Below are 12,233 nucleotides of genomic sequence, written 5' to 3' on the forward strand. Positions count from 1 at the left end.
TTTCGGTACCATGTATTTGGTGACTTTGAAATCAGAATGGTTTGATATGAATATCATTCCGATTGGTCACTACCTCACTACATCTTTTCCGTCCGCTTTTTCATTGCCATGTGTGCGATACCCTTAAATTCGCGTCATACGATGCTTGTTTTCTTGATAGACTTAGTAACATACTAAAAATTAACCAATCAGAACGCAAAATTTATAATATGATACTAAATCTCACTAAATCTATCAAGAAAGCAAGCTTCGTGTGATGCGGGATTTAAAGCCCGGCAGAAGATAAATATCGATTGTATAAGAACGCTATTTCACGTATCGAACGACGAGTTTGTCGGATATGCTAACTGGCTATTGGATAGAGAATTTGTAGGATCTAGGAGAAATGTTAGGGACCCCGGAAATTTTCTATCCGAGAGCCAATCGGCACATCCGACAAACTCGTCATCCGACATGTGAAATAACACTCTAGTGCCCAGTTCTACCATCATAGTTTAAATTTGACCAACAATTAATTCAACGGAATTGACCAATCGCACTGATCAGTCAAGATCACAGACAAGTCAAAAGTTCTTTGATTTTTTTAGTAGTACGATTCAAGAAGAACTTTTATTCCTTAGTAAGACAATCCGATGAACTTTTGTTCCAATAAACCTCCATATTCCAATAAACGTAGAGACAAAAATGATGAAAGTTCTTCTGACCTGATGATGAATTATAATATAAGAAGGAACTACTTGAAATAGAGGATGTTATTAGAGCGCATAATATGTAAATAATCATCACGTATATCGCACTCCAATATCATTTATTCACTACACTATATCTGAACTGAAGTACTGCTAAACCGATCTCATTTCGCATCTTCGATAATTTTTCGAGAACCCCAGAAGCAGAGTAACTTTACACTAAAAGTATTCTCGATTTTGTTTCTTCTCACTCTTTCCGCCGAGAAAGTACATAATTGGTAAAACAAATTATAAAGTTCGCAGCACCATAAGAGCTCGGGACACACAATTTATGCGCCGGAGGCGTAATACTTACAAAGAACAAGTGATATATAAGATCTAGGAAACCGACCGTATTTAATAGCAGTAGAGAGAGAAATTTGTAGTTGAGCTTCTTTTCTCTCACCCACACACTCGTGCAAGCACACACGCACACATACGCGCATGCATACTCACATACGCATACGCGTGTGTCCATCTACGCACACACATATACACATATACTCTCTTTCTCTCTTTTATCACATACGCTCACACATATAAAGTTCGGGACAAGTACGAATTAACGTTTCTCAACGTGTCGCGTTAGAAGATGCAAGTAAAATGCAGCAAATGTGGTATCTTAATTTCGAGCGAACATTATTATATTTGCTTTCGATAAAAATATCTATTCCGCGTACATGGCTGTGTCAATAACAATACGATTATTCCCTCATATCGATCACATTTACACAATTTTTACATACACTTCGCGAAGTGAATCAGAGCATTTGCTACATTTTGCTTTGCCGATTATACATCGTGAACTTCGCTTAGAACATATACACGTAAAATCAACAATCATTAGTCGAGTAACAAATCGAGTATCTCGCTCGATCAAGCGATTAACCAATACCAAGTAACGCCACGTCCCGCGTTCTTTCCTCTCCTTTCTTCCTCTTTCATTCTTTTTTTATGTTCATGTTATATGATACTGTTAATTTTGTCTAAGCTACACAATAAACGTTTAAAATACGGCACGATAAACTATATATACGAATTGATTAACGTATACTAATTAAATTCAAAGTAATCGTAGCACTTGTGCGTAAGTCTTCTACGGCGTACGTTGAAACCGTTCGCTGTAATGAAAGAATATATCGTACACCGGACACCATGTATGCTTTAGCATCACAACTAACACACGTTGCTTGTACGATTTCCAACTTTACACATACGTGAACCTCTCAAAAGGCAAACCAATCAACTCTATTTTTTTAAATTTCTTAATTTTATCACCAGAACGCACATGTGTCATCAGTGCTTGACTTTACAAAATTTAAAAAAATTTACAAAAGGTACAGTTGATTAATTGGCTTCTAGGAGGTTCACATTGTAGATTGAAGATTGGAAATTCTTGCGAATATATGTTGACGAATATATGACGCCTGACATACGAAATATATGCAATCGCGAAAATTAGTTTGGGTGAACGTTTACGTCGTGCGTTACGAGTCAAGCGAGATAAATTCTAAACACGACAGAACCGATACGAAGAAGTTAGAAGTACAGCCAGTGTCCGTACGATATTCACTACCAAGTGCGCATTAGTATTTCGCTTTCGGATAGATTGCGAGTGCGTGAAAAACATAATAATCATTTCATTAACGATGTCCCTAACGTAATTTGTCAGAAATTAATTACGACGAATCGTTGGTCCTTACGCAGAATCGTGTCACCTTCCCCTACGGTCCTCGAGGGGGTCGCGCCACTCCTCGAGCTTTCGAACTTGCGCGAAGTACAATTCAAGCTAATACAATTCGCAACAATCTTTCGCGACGCACACCGCATAATCGTAGTTATTGGATACAGTCCGTCGAACGATTACTATTCGGTAACAAAGGGGAATCGCGTGGCACTATTTCAATATGGCCTGAGTCTCTATTTCATTTCCTCTGCTGACTAGACTTAATTTGTTCGATTACGATATTATCAAAGTCGTTCTACGTAATTTCACAGTCGCTGGATGCAAGATACCTCGATCGTTTCCGCGGCGATCACGTCTCAAACGTGCTCTCGCCGTTTAGTGTCGTCGTGTTGCTTTCGTTCGCGGGAACGACTTATTATTTTCCTACGTCGTTCGTGACTACCATCGCGAGTATGGCAAGTTTCGTAACGTTATAATCAAAGCCTATTCGTAAGCAGATATACTGCGTGCAATATGTATCAAGTTCTCCTCTACCAGCACTACCGAAACGTTTACCATATAAAAGCTAGAACTCACTCACGAGGTTTAGGATACGTACATACGGGGAAATTATCGAACGTAAGACTTTGGGATGACTGTGAGCAACGGTGTTATCGCGACCCGGCCATCGGAGTTCGATAGAAATATATTTATACGTCTCTCTCTCTCGCCGGGAAATGACGAGAGGCTCTCGAAACAATTTTTCTCACGCATATCCGGTAAGCTCGAGAATAAATCAAAGCGAAGAGGGAAAGAGAGAGAGAGAGAAATTGAAATTTTCTCTATACGATGAAAGATTAACGATCCAGAAATGAAATCGATACAATCGTAAAGGCTGAATCAAAAGAAATACTGGTGCTCGAGACATTAGCGGTATACATATCGCGCGTTTCGCCTAATCGTTGAATCGCTGCTGACCCGTATGTGCCCGTGTGAACTCGCTCGTGCAAAATTAGATTCGCACGCTGACGAAGATTTTTTTTTTATTTCCTCGAAGAAGAAACTTGGTCTTATTCCTTGATGCGGTCAGCAGCAGGTAGGTTTCATGCCACTTTCTTCTTGCTGGTCTTCTTACTACGAGGCAGGGTAGCGAAACTCGTTATCTGAAATACAGGAAAACGTAATATCACTGGTTCGTCATGCCTATCGCATGTAACTCACAGGCGGCGTAAACAATCCGTGTTTCTTTTCATTTCATCGCGTTTTAACTGGAAACTGATTAGCAGACCGCGAGAAATACGGAGGAGGAAGGGACAAGCGCATTTCGCATTTCCAAAATCGAAAAGACCTCGGATTAAGGATTGATCGCGCGACAGGCGCATCGTACGTAGAGAAAGTCAATCGTAATGGTAAATCTCAAGCGTCAGAGCCACAGCTTTTCCATCTCGCACAAGCGAATCATGTCGTGGGGTTCCAGAAGTGTTACATAGAGGTTAGTCGTGTTATAATACGCCATGTCAGAAATTAACGATCATGCGGGGCAGATTACTGCCACGGTGTTACAATTAAGGGAGTCGGAGTTAATCGTTGGATTAACAAGACACTCAGAAACTAGTCCATACGATCTTAGACGGATCAGTCCATCTCTTCTGCCTGGATTTCCAATTAAGACAACGTGAGGTGCGGGATACGAGGTGGGAGGAGGGACAAGCTCTTCTCGTATACGTCGAAGTATACGTCAGACAAAACGGGTACACGCAATTAAATATTCCAAGCGCTCGAACATCCGGATTCCGCAGCGAGGCGCTCTTAAATGTCGGTGACGATCTCTTTCCTGCCAGCGCGGACCGAAATCTCGCGAACCTCCGGATCGGATCTATTTCCGGCGCTCTTCTTCCCGAGCATCCCCGTATTCTTCATCGCGTCTTCGTCGACCTTGTCGATTTTCTCAAGACCCGCCTCGGCTTTGCCCAGAGCTACGATCCTCCGATCAGCTCTCTCCGAATCGATATTCTTCTCGGGATCCCCGTCATCGCGCTCCGGTCTCAGCGGGATTTCTTCCACGTCGGCCCCCTGCTTCGAGGGGCTCGGCAGTTTCGTGGAGGCGTCCACGAACATTTGCGAGCAGACGCTATCCGACCGCGACGCGGACCCGCTAGTCTCGGAGAACGTGGAGCTGGAGTCCTCCTCCTTGGAGGAGGGCTCGTTCTGCTCCTTGTGGAAGGCGCTGTGGAAGATGTTCTTCGGGATCGTCAGTAACTTGGAGAAGCTCTCCTTAGCGCGCAGCCTGCCGGACTTCTTCTTCCTCTTCGTCGAGATGGTGTCCGGCGCGTGCGCCAGGAAAACGTCCTTCTTAACGTCCGCGTTGGAGAACGTCCTCAACGTTCCGGTCTTAATGACCAGGGTAGCCTTCAGCGCGCTCTCGGCCTCGTCGTTCTCCTGGACGTCGTCTTCCTGGTCCACCAGCGGCGCTCTCGGGGCGGGTTTCTTATGGTACTTCCCGGCGCGGTTGTCACCGTCGAGATTGCAAGTCGACGAGCTCGGCGTGACGGCACGCTGGACGTCGCGTTCCTTACCTTCGCCAACCGTACTCAAGTCCTCCCGCGAAGACACGATGCCGGTCACCGCTCTGTGCGCATCGTCCAACAATTGCTTGAGCTGGTCGAATCTCTGTTGGCAGATGTCGTCGGTGACGGGAGCGACGTCGGGGAGCGATGACGGAAAGACTGTTCGATCGGCCTTCACCTCGTCGTCGATGTACTCGATCGGCGAGTCGGCCTCGTCTCGCCGGAAATCGGATTCCTTCACGGAAACGTGCTCGCTCTCGGGATCACTCGTCGGTCCTCTCGCTTGGTCCGCCACGTTGCTCTTCGTCAACGCGGCCACCGGCAAATTCTCCGTCGAGATGTTCTCGATCTCTATAGTCTGCACCGTTTGCGAGTCCACGTCGACGAAATCGCCGTTCGATTCCGCCGACGACGACGACTCGTCTATTTTCGCTGCGGATCGATTCGCGTCCGCGCTTCTCTCGCCGTTATCGCCGCGCGTCGCCGTGCACTCGAGAGTCTGACGATCTTTCGAGTTGTTCTGAGAGAGCAACAGCAAAAGCTCGAGAGCTTGTTCGGGAGTGAGGAGATTCAGGGACGACGGGAGGGATGTGTTTTCGAGAGGTGAAAGATCGATGCGGTCGAAATCCTCGTCCCTGTCCTTCAAAGACCACAAAAAGAAGTACATATCATTAACCGAGCCGACAGGTGATCGGTGAGAGCGATGTGTGACGCTTGTTTCGTATGTATATCTCGGTTTTCGCAAACCGGTGTGTGTACAGCTACTGTTTCCGCTTACTTCTGGCGTCTTCTTCGCGGTGGAACGAGGCTTCGCGCGCGTTCTCGCGCCCACGCTCGACGTTCTCACTAAGGAGTCACCCTGAGAGATCGCGCGATGAGACTGTAGCGCCTCGCCGCTGCTGTATCCACTAGATATGTCGTCCGAAGACCTTATATTTCTGCAAAACGCAAGAGGAATCGCGTTATCTCGGCGACGACTCGAGGTGGTACCGACGACAACTCGCCGACACGTACGTTAAACTAGCTATGGGTTCTCTAGGCCTTGGCTGTCGAACGTCGACATCCACTTCGGAAAAATACATCTCTACTCGATTGCTGCTGGACTGGGTCCTGCGAGGGCTATAGCCCCTTCTGCCGACGTGCTCTCTTCGACGAGGTTCTGCTGCAATCGTGATCGTGGGGATTTACTTATCTAAAATTGCGCGGTCGCAATTTCTCCCGGGCAATACAAAGCGGAGAGAGAGAGAGAGAGAGAGAGAGAGCACCCTCGTTTACCCTCGCCCAAAAATCGCCCACTTAATCGGAACGACGCCGGGAATCAGCCGTACCTTGCATGTCCGTCTCGTCGTGCGTGTCGGGTGTGTTTCTATTCTCATCCTCCTTCTCGCCGGTCAGATCGCTGAGGCTGTAACTTTTCCTCAATTGCTGCACCAGCCCGCCGCCGCCCTGAAAAGCGAAGTTGCTCGTGAAGTGTTGCGTGTTCCGTAAACAGTGCGGTCGACGTTCTACATAATTTACTTAGTCGCGAAAGAAAGAAGGAGAATCAAATAATTCAAACTCAATCGAGATTAAGTGAAAGAAACGAAAAAAATAAAAATCTTACCAACCAAGGGGGTGTTAATGTGTTATCTGCCGTCACCGGTACAGACGACGAGTTTCCCTTTACGCCCTGCGCGAACGGCGGATTTTCGACAATCCACAGGCGATCTCTTGCTTTTTCCCTAGCTTGCTCGCGCGTACATGTTTCTTTGATTTTTCTGTTAATCATGCTCTGTCCAAGAAAGCGCGAGTACTCGACGGTACAGTGAGTGTGGTGCGTGAGTAGTGTCGCATCTATGTAGCGCGCGTTTTGAAGCAATTAGTTCGATTAACGTGTGTGTGTGTGAGCTCATACTTTCAAAAAAGGGTGCGCTGCTGAGTGAGAGAGAGAGAGAAAGAGATAGAGAGCGGGCGAGAGCGAGAGAGAGAATTAATGGCAGCGATTAAATTTGTACACGGGATATAGAAAATGAGAGACCGGCAAGACACGCGTGACCGGAGCGCGACAGTCGCAGCGGGATGAAGACAAAATAGAGGATCGGGAGCTCGTCCAAGTATGCATTTATTTGAGAAAGAAAATCAACTCATAATGAATAGAGAATCTTCAGGATCTGGGTACAAAAATCTTACTCGCTAAAATCGCTCGAGAGCGCTCGATCTCGCGCTCGTGGAAAAATCACGGCGACAAATCCCGCGGGGAGAGGCAGTAAGACGTATCGTCGTTCTTGTCGCAGAACTGACAGTCATCTGTACATTCTTCATCTATATCGATTCCTCGTAGAGAATCGAGAAGTACACGTTACGTACGCATATGTGTGTGTGTGTGTGTGTTTTCTTCTACGCGGGTGTTACAGTTGAAGTGACCGTTACGCAATACAACGGATATAATATGTGGTTATCCTGGAATAATACGCAATTATTCTGGAATAATACGTAGTTATTCTGGAGCACGAGGCGATTATATGTACTTCAACTGTAACGTAACACGCGAAAGCGACTCAACGTCGCGCGAGATGCGTCGCGAACGGTGTGTGACACGCTTTTTCTTCTTCGCTATCGTCGTGTCGTCTTTTCGCATCGGACGCTCTTATCGCCCTGTCAGAGCCTGTTCAGAGCCTGCATCTCCGTCGTTCGTTCGTCGCGGGGATAGCTTTTATTGCCATGTTTTTCCAAAAGCGCGTAACCTAAGGCAAATGCACGTTTATCGATAACTCCGCGGATGAAAATGCAAACGTGATGACGAGAGCAAACACAAACATGCGATTCACACTACTATGACGACGACGACAACACGTTGATGATTACGCTGGCGAGCGAATAATCATACTCATTGCGTCTCATTGCGTACGCATTATTCGGTCGTATCGCGAGAACCTGCGTCTTCTTCGGAATCGAAAACGCATAATTTATCAAACGCATCGCGGTACACGGTCTCGGACATGATGCAACACGCGATTGCGTGAACAAGAGTCACGCGAATCAATCCGGACAGGATTTATTGTCCATATATTTGTATATAGCAGCACTGATTACGATGAAAAGTCGGAAAATATATATTCGTTCGGTTAACGTTGAATTATATTAAAAAATGACGTTGGTGCGATCGGACCAAAGTGACAGCTGAGTGTCCTGACTGCACTATGCTCACTCGTCACTCATCGGAAAAGAATCACAAGACACAACCGGCACGTTACGAAAAATAATCTGTATAATTGTCCTTTACAATGTATACATTCGAATTTTCAATCGGTATAATGAAATTTTCTCGAGTGAATATAATACGACACTCGACTTCTCCGACGATTTCTCTCGATTGTCATTCTTTAACTCGTGTTATACATCGTCGCTCGTTTTACGATTGATGTTAATAACGACAATCTGAGATAAGGATAAAAATACTGAGGTCGACTATATGTGAAAGATCATACTTAAAGCTACCTTATACACTGATCAAAATGATCGTGATTTTTGTAAAGGTTCTAGAATCGAAGTTCACGTGGAAAAGTACAAATCGTAATAAGGCACTCGAGTAAGTAGAAATTGGCTTTAATGAGTATTTCCTAATCGAAGATATCATGAATATAAATGAAAATCTTCCTACTAATTACAAAACATCGAAGCCTTGAAATTTTCGATCCTTCGCTAAAAAGAAAAATAAAAGGACAGTAATACGAAGTCTATTATTCTCGGCTTCTCTTACAAATCGGAACATATATTCCTTTGTTCGCAATTAAACAATCACACATAATATATATATAATTTCGATACTCATATCAATTCAATATACGAATCAAAATTTAAGAGTAAGATATTCATTAAGATATTCATTATAAAGGGCTATATTTAGTCACAGTTCATTGTGAAACCATGACAGAAGATTTCACCTCGAATACGCATAAAAAAGACGCAAAAGGCAAACCCGTGGTGGATCGTACAGAAAAAAAAAAGAAAGAAAAAGGTATCAAAGTGAGCATACGATATGCTCAGAGCTCTAACATCGATCTTCAAAAGGTCTCGCGGTTCCTTCCGCGCTCGAAGAAGGTCCCTCGATTATCGTTCGTAATCGTGTAGACACGAGCCTTCCGCGAGCCTCTTTCTCTCTTTATTTCTCTCTCTCGTTTTCGACGAAATCGCCCATCGTCGCTGTCATTCCGAGGACCGGACGATCTGCAACTTTCGTCGAGATTCATCAAGTTCATAATTTACAATATATATGCGAAAGCATTCGTCTCTTTAGTCAAGCTCGGCGTCGTCGCTGAAATCATCCATGTTGTAACTCTTTGAGGTCGACTTGCAGGCTCGACTTTTCTGTCGTCTGACGGGAGCCTTCTTGAATTTCTTTGGCGATGGTTTCTTAGGTCTCTTAAACACTACGTGTTCCTCTTCCTCCTGCTGCTGCTGTTGTTGTTGCTGCTGTTCTTGCTCCTGCTCGCCCGACACCTGCTGCTGTTCGTCCGGCTGCTGTTCGCTCGGATCTGGCTCGTCCAAATCGGTGTCCGTGCTGTACGTCTCTAACATATACTCGTCCATCGACAATTCGTGATCCGTCAGTGCTATCAAAGATTCCATCTTCGACTCAATAGGCCAGCTGTCGTTCTCCCTGTCGTTGCTGCTCGAATGATCCAGGATGTCTGTGTCCGTTAATCTCGTCGCCGTATTGGGGTTGGCTAAGCTAGAAATCGCCGGGTCTGATTGGCGATCGAGGACTATATTCGTCATGATCGGGGTCATGACCGAGAGATACTGTCACGATGCCAATTTTGTATTTTGTTTTATTTTTTTATTTGATTTTATTTTTTGCGTTCGAATCGGCTAGCAATTCGGCGTGGTCGTGGTGGTGGTGGTGGTAGTTGGTTGTTGTTACGGGTCAGTGGCGGAGTGTTGTTGTTGTGCAGTTGACGACGGTTCGGTGTAGACAGATTTCTTAAGCAACGACAGTTAAGGTGGGTGATGGTTAGATGCTCGGCGTTTGCCGTGCGCGGTATTGCGAATGGCGATGATCGTTGTTGTTTATGTTTTTGTTTGTTTGTTCGTTTTTTCGATTTTTTTTTTTTTATTAGAGGCAGATGCGGTGGCGGCGATGCGGCGGTAGTGATAGGACGATGGCGTGCAGGAACGCGTAGGGACAGAACGAAAACAGAAAAAATCAAGAACACGTAAAATCATTAGTGGGCGGTAATCGAAATCGGGCGGATAGAAGTTTTATGCGCGTGGGTCACAATGAAGAAGCGAGAGCTCAGGCTGGTTAAAGTTCGAGACGTCAAACGAAATAAAGCATTCCCAGATACCGGCGAGCTTTTCCCGAAGAGAAGATCCCACGCGTGAAAATTAATAGCTAATAACCGTTCTGACGGCTACGTTCAGCTTGTAAATAATACGTTACAGTAAACTACCAAAAAATGCACGTATTACTACCGATAATTCGTTGGAATATTAAATCGTCAAAATTTCCACAAGACGGAAAACCCTTCCTCAAAAACTGCCGGTTCCTCTTATATCTACACACGAGGTGTTCCAAGCTATCGTCCCAAATGTCAGCGGTGGATTCTTCACGGAGGTCGGTTTCGAATACGCCCTCGCGCATGTCGAAGAATTCGCAGGCGAGAAGAGCGACGATAGTTTCGATACACCACGTTCAACACGCTTTCTACAACGTTCGGTCCACGCTGGGCCTTACCTTGATCGCGGTCTGCATGAGGACCGTGGTGGCATAATTTACGCCCTTAGTGCCGAGGTGCAACACCGCCGTGTAACCCTGTTCTGTCGCGCGTGCGAGGGCCTCGTCGATCTCAGCCTCGCGGCGGATTAACGCTGGATGTACGAAGCGTCGGTAAAGAATACTGGAGCCCTTAGTGGCCGGGCTCAGCAGCCAGAGTACCAGGATGATCTTAATCTCATAGTAAAACGGAAACCTACGTAACAAACGTCGCGGCGTGTAAATGTCGTGCGCGACAACGCATTCGCTGTACCTACCAATCATGACTTAGTTAGAAACTGTTAAGCGTGAATAATGAAAGGGCTCAGGATAGTGAAATTGTATCAAGGCTATGATTTGCGATTTGTGCCCGAGTCGAAATTTGAATCCTACTTTAAGTCTAATTGAATTTTAAATGTTCCTTCTATTGCGCTTCTTCGGTGCCGCGAATGAAAAAGTGATTTTCTCCACTTGAAAGCTGAATGTAGAATTAAAAACATTTCGACTCGGGTGCGTTCGATTCCGACCGCCGGCTGTTCGAGCGGCTTCAAGTAAAATCGGCGAAAAACCGAAAGCGCTGCGATATACTTCGCGACGTGGCGACGAGCGTGAAAGTGAGAGGTCGTGGGGAAAAGCGCGAACACGGGAGGATATCGGGCAGTCGATGCCAGAAATACGCGGGAGTCTCGTTTCCTTCTTGGTTGTAATCCGAGTATGAAGGGAGATCTGGCACGATGTGGTAGGAGAGAACGAGAAAGAGACGGAGGGAACGCGAGAGAGGAGAGGATGGTAGGGAAGCGGGCAGAATCCTCAGAAGTGCATGTAAGCCAATATCTATCTCGTCCGAAATTAGACTTTCGGAATTCCTCCTCGCGGCGGGAGCGCGGCTTTCAGACCGCGCGGTTCGCAGCTGGTTTATTGGCCCCTTGTTTGCCCTCGCGCGACTACGAAGATTCATCTCAATATCCGGTGCATTATGTCGCGTACACATCGGCGTTTCTCGTCCGGTCGTTACGCGGAGAATGCTCGAGTGCAAAGGTTAATGAACGGTGACTAGAGAATACTCGTGGCGATGATAAATCCTCCTGGCAAAATTTACGAACACCGGAGGCTTTCGATTCGACACAAGGAGGCTCGTATTTTTATAAAACGCACCTTCCCTCCCTCCCCGTTGATACTCCGGTTGACGAACGGATACATTTGAGGGCGCGATCCTGCCTAATATCCCGCGCTACTCGAGCGAATCGCGTAATTGGCGCAAACTAGAAGGTAAATTTCTATGATAATAAGGTGCTTCTCACCAGAAACTAAAGAAGACGTCGGTGAACGTTTCCGCGCACGTGAACAGCGCGAACACGATCCAGTACATCATCCATTTGACCTGAAACCAAAGAAATTCCAGAGCGATGGATTATTACAGAAGTGGCGCGAAAGATGGCGGACAATTGATATTTTAGATTCGTTCTCTTCGCGGTATTCGATCGATTCGAGGGATTTAAGTGACGAGGAATCGAAAATTCCGCGATTTTAACGCGAGC

At 45.8% G+C, this 12,233-nt stretch overlaps 1 protein-coding gene across 8 annotated transcripts in view; it reads right to left on the reverse strand.

Annotated features, from left to right (window-relative positions):
* Nucleotides 1-789: 789 nt before the first annotated feature.
* LOC106752029 overlaps nt 790-12,233 on the reverse strand; it is a 31,025-nt gene continuing 19,581 nt past the window's right edge. For 6 of the 8 annotated variants that reach the window (XM_014633386.1, XM_014633384.1, XM_014633381.1 and 3 more), the window contains 7 exons: nt 11,997-12,076; nt 10,678-10,912; nt 6,290-6,407; nt 5,976-6,123; nt 5,740-5,899; nt 4,017-5,601; nt 790-3,557 (listed from right to left, as the gene is read on the reverse strand). In XM_014633386.1, coding sequence (XP_014488872.1) covers nt 4,204-5,601; nt 5,740-5,899; nt 5,976-6,123; nt 6,290-6,407; nt 10,678-10,912; nt 11,997-12,076 — 2,139 coding nt within the window. In that variant the 3' untranslated portion in view covers nt 790-3,557; nt 4,017-4,203. Of the gene's footprint in view, nt 5,602-5,739; nt 5,900-5,975; nt 6,124-6,289; nt 6,408-10,677; nt 10,913-11,996; nt 12,077-12,233 lie in introns of all 8 variants that reach the window. The other 2 variants (XM_014633385.1, XM_014633380.1) reach the window with 2 other exon arrangements.

Source organism: Dinoponera quadriceps, unplaced genomic scaffold (genome assembly GCF_001313825.1).
Source record: "Dinoponera quadriceps isolate SergipeBrazil2010 unplaced genomic scaffold, ASM131382v1 scaffold424, whole genome shotgun sequence".
Classification (NCBI taxonomy): domain Eukaryota; kingdom Metazoa; phylum Arthropoda; class Insecta; order Hymenoptera; family Formicidae; genus Dinoponera; species Dinoponera quadriceps.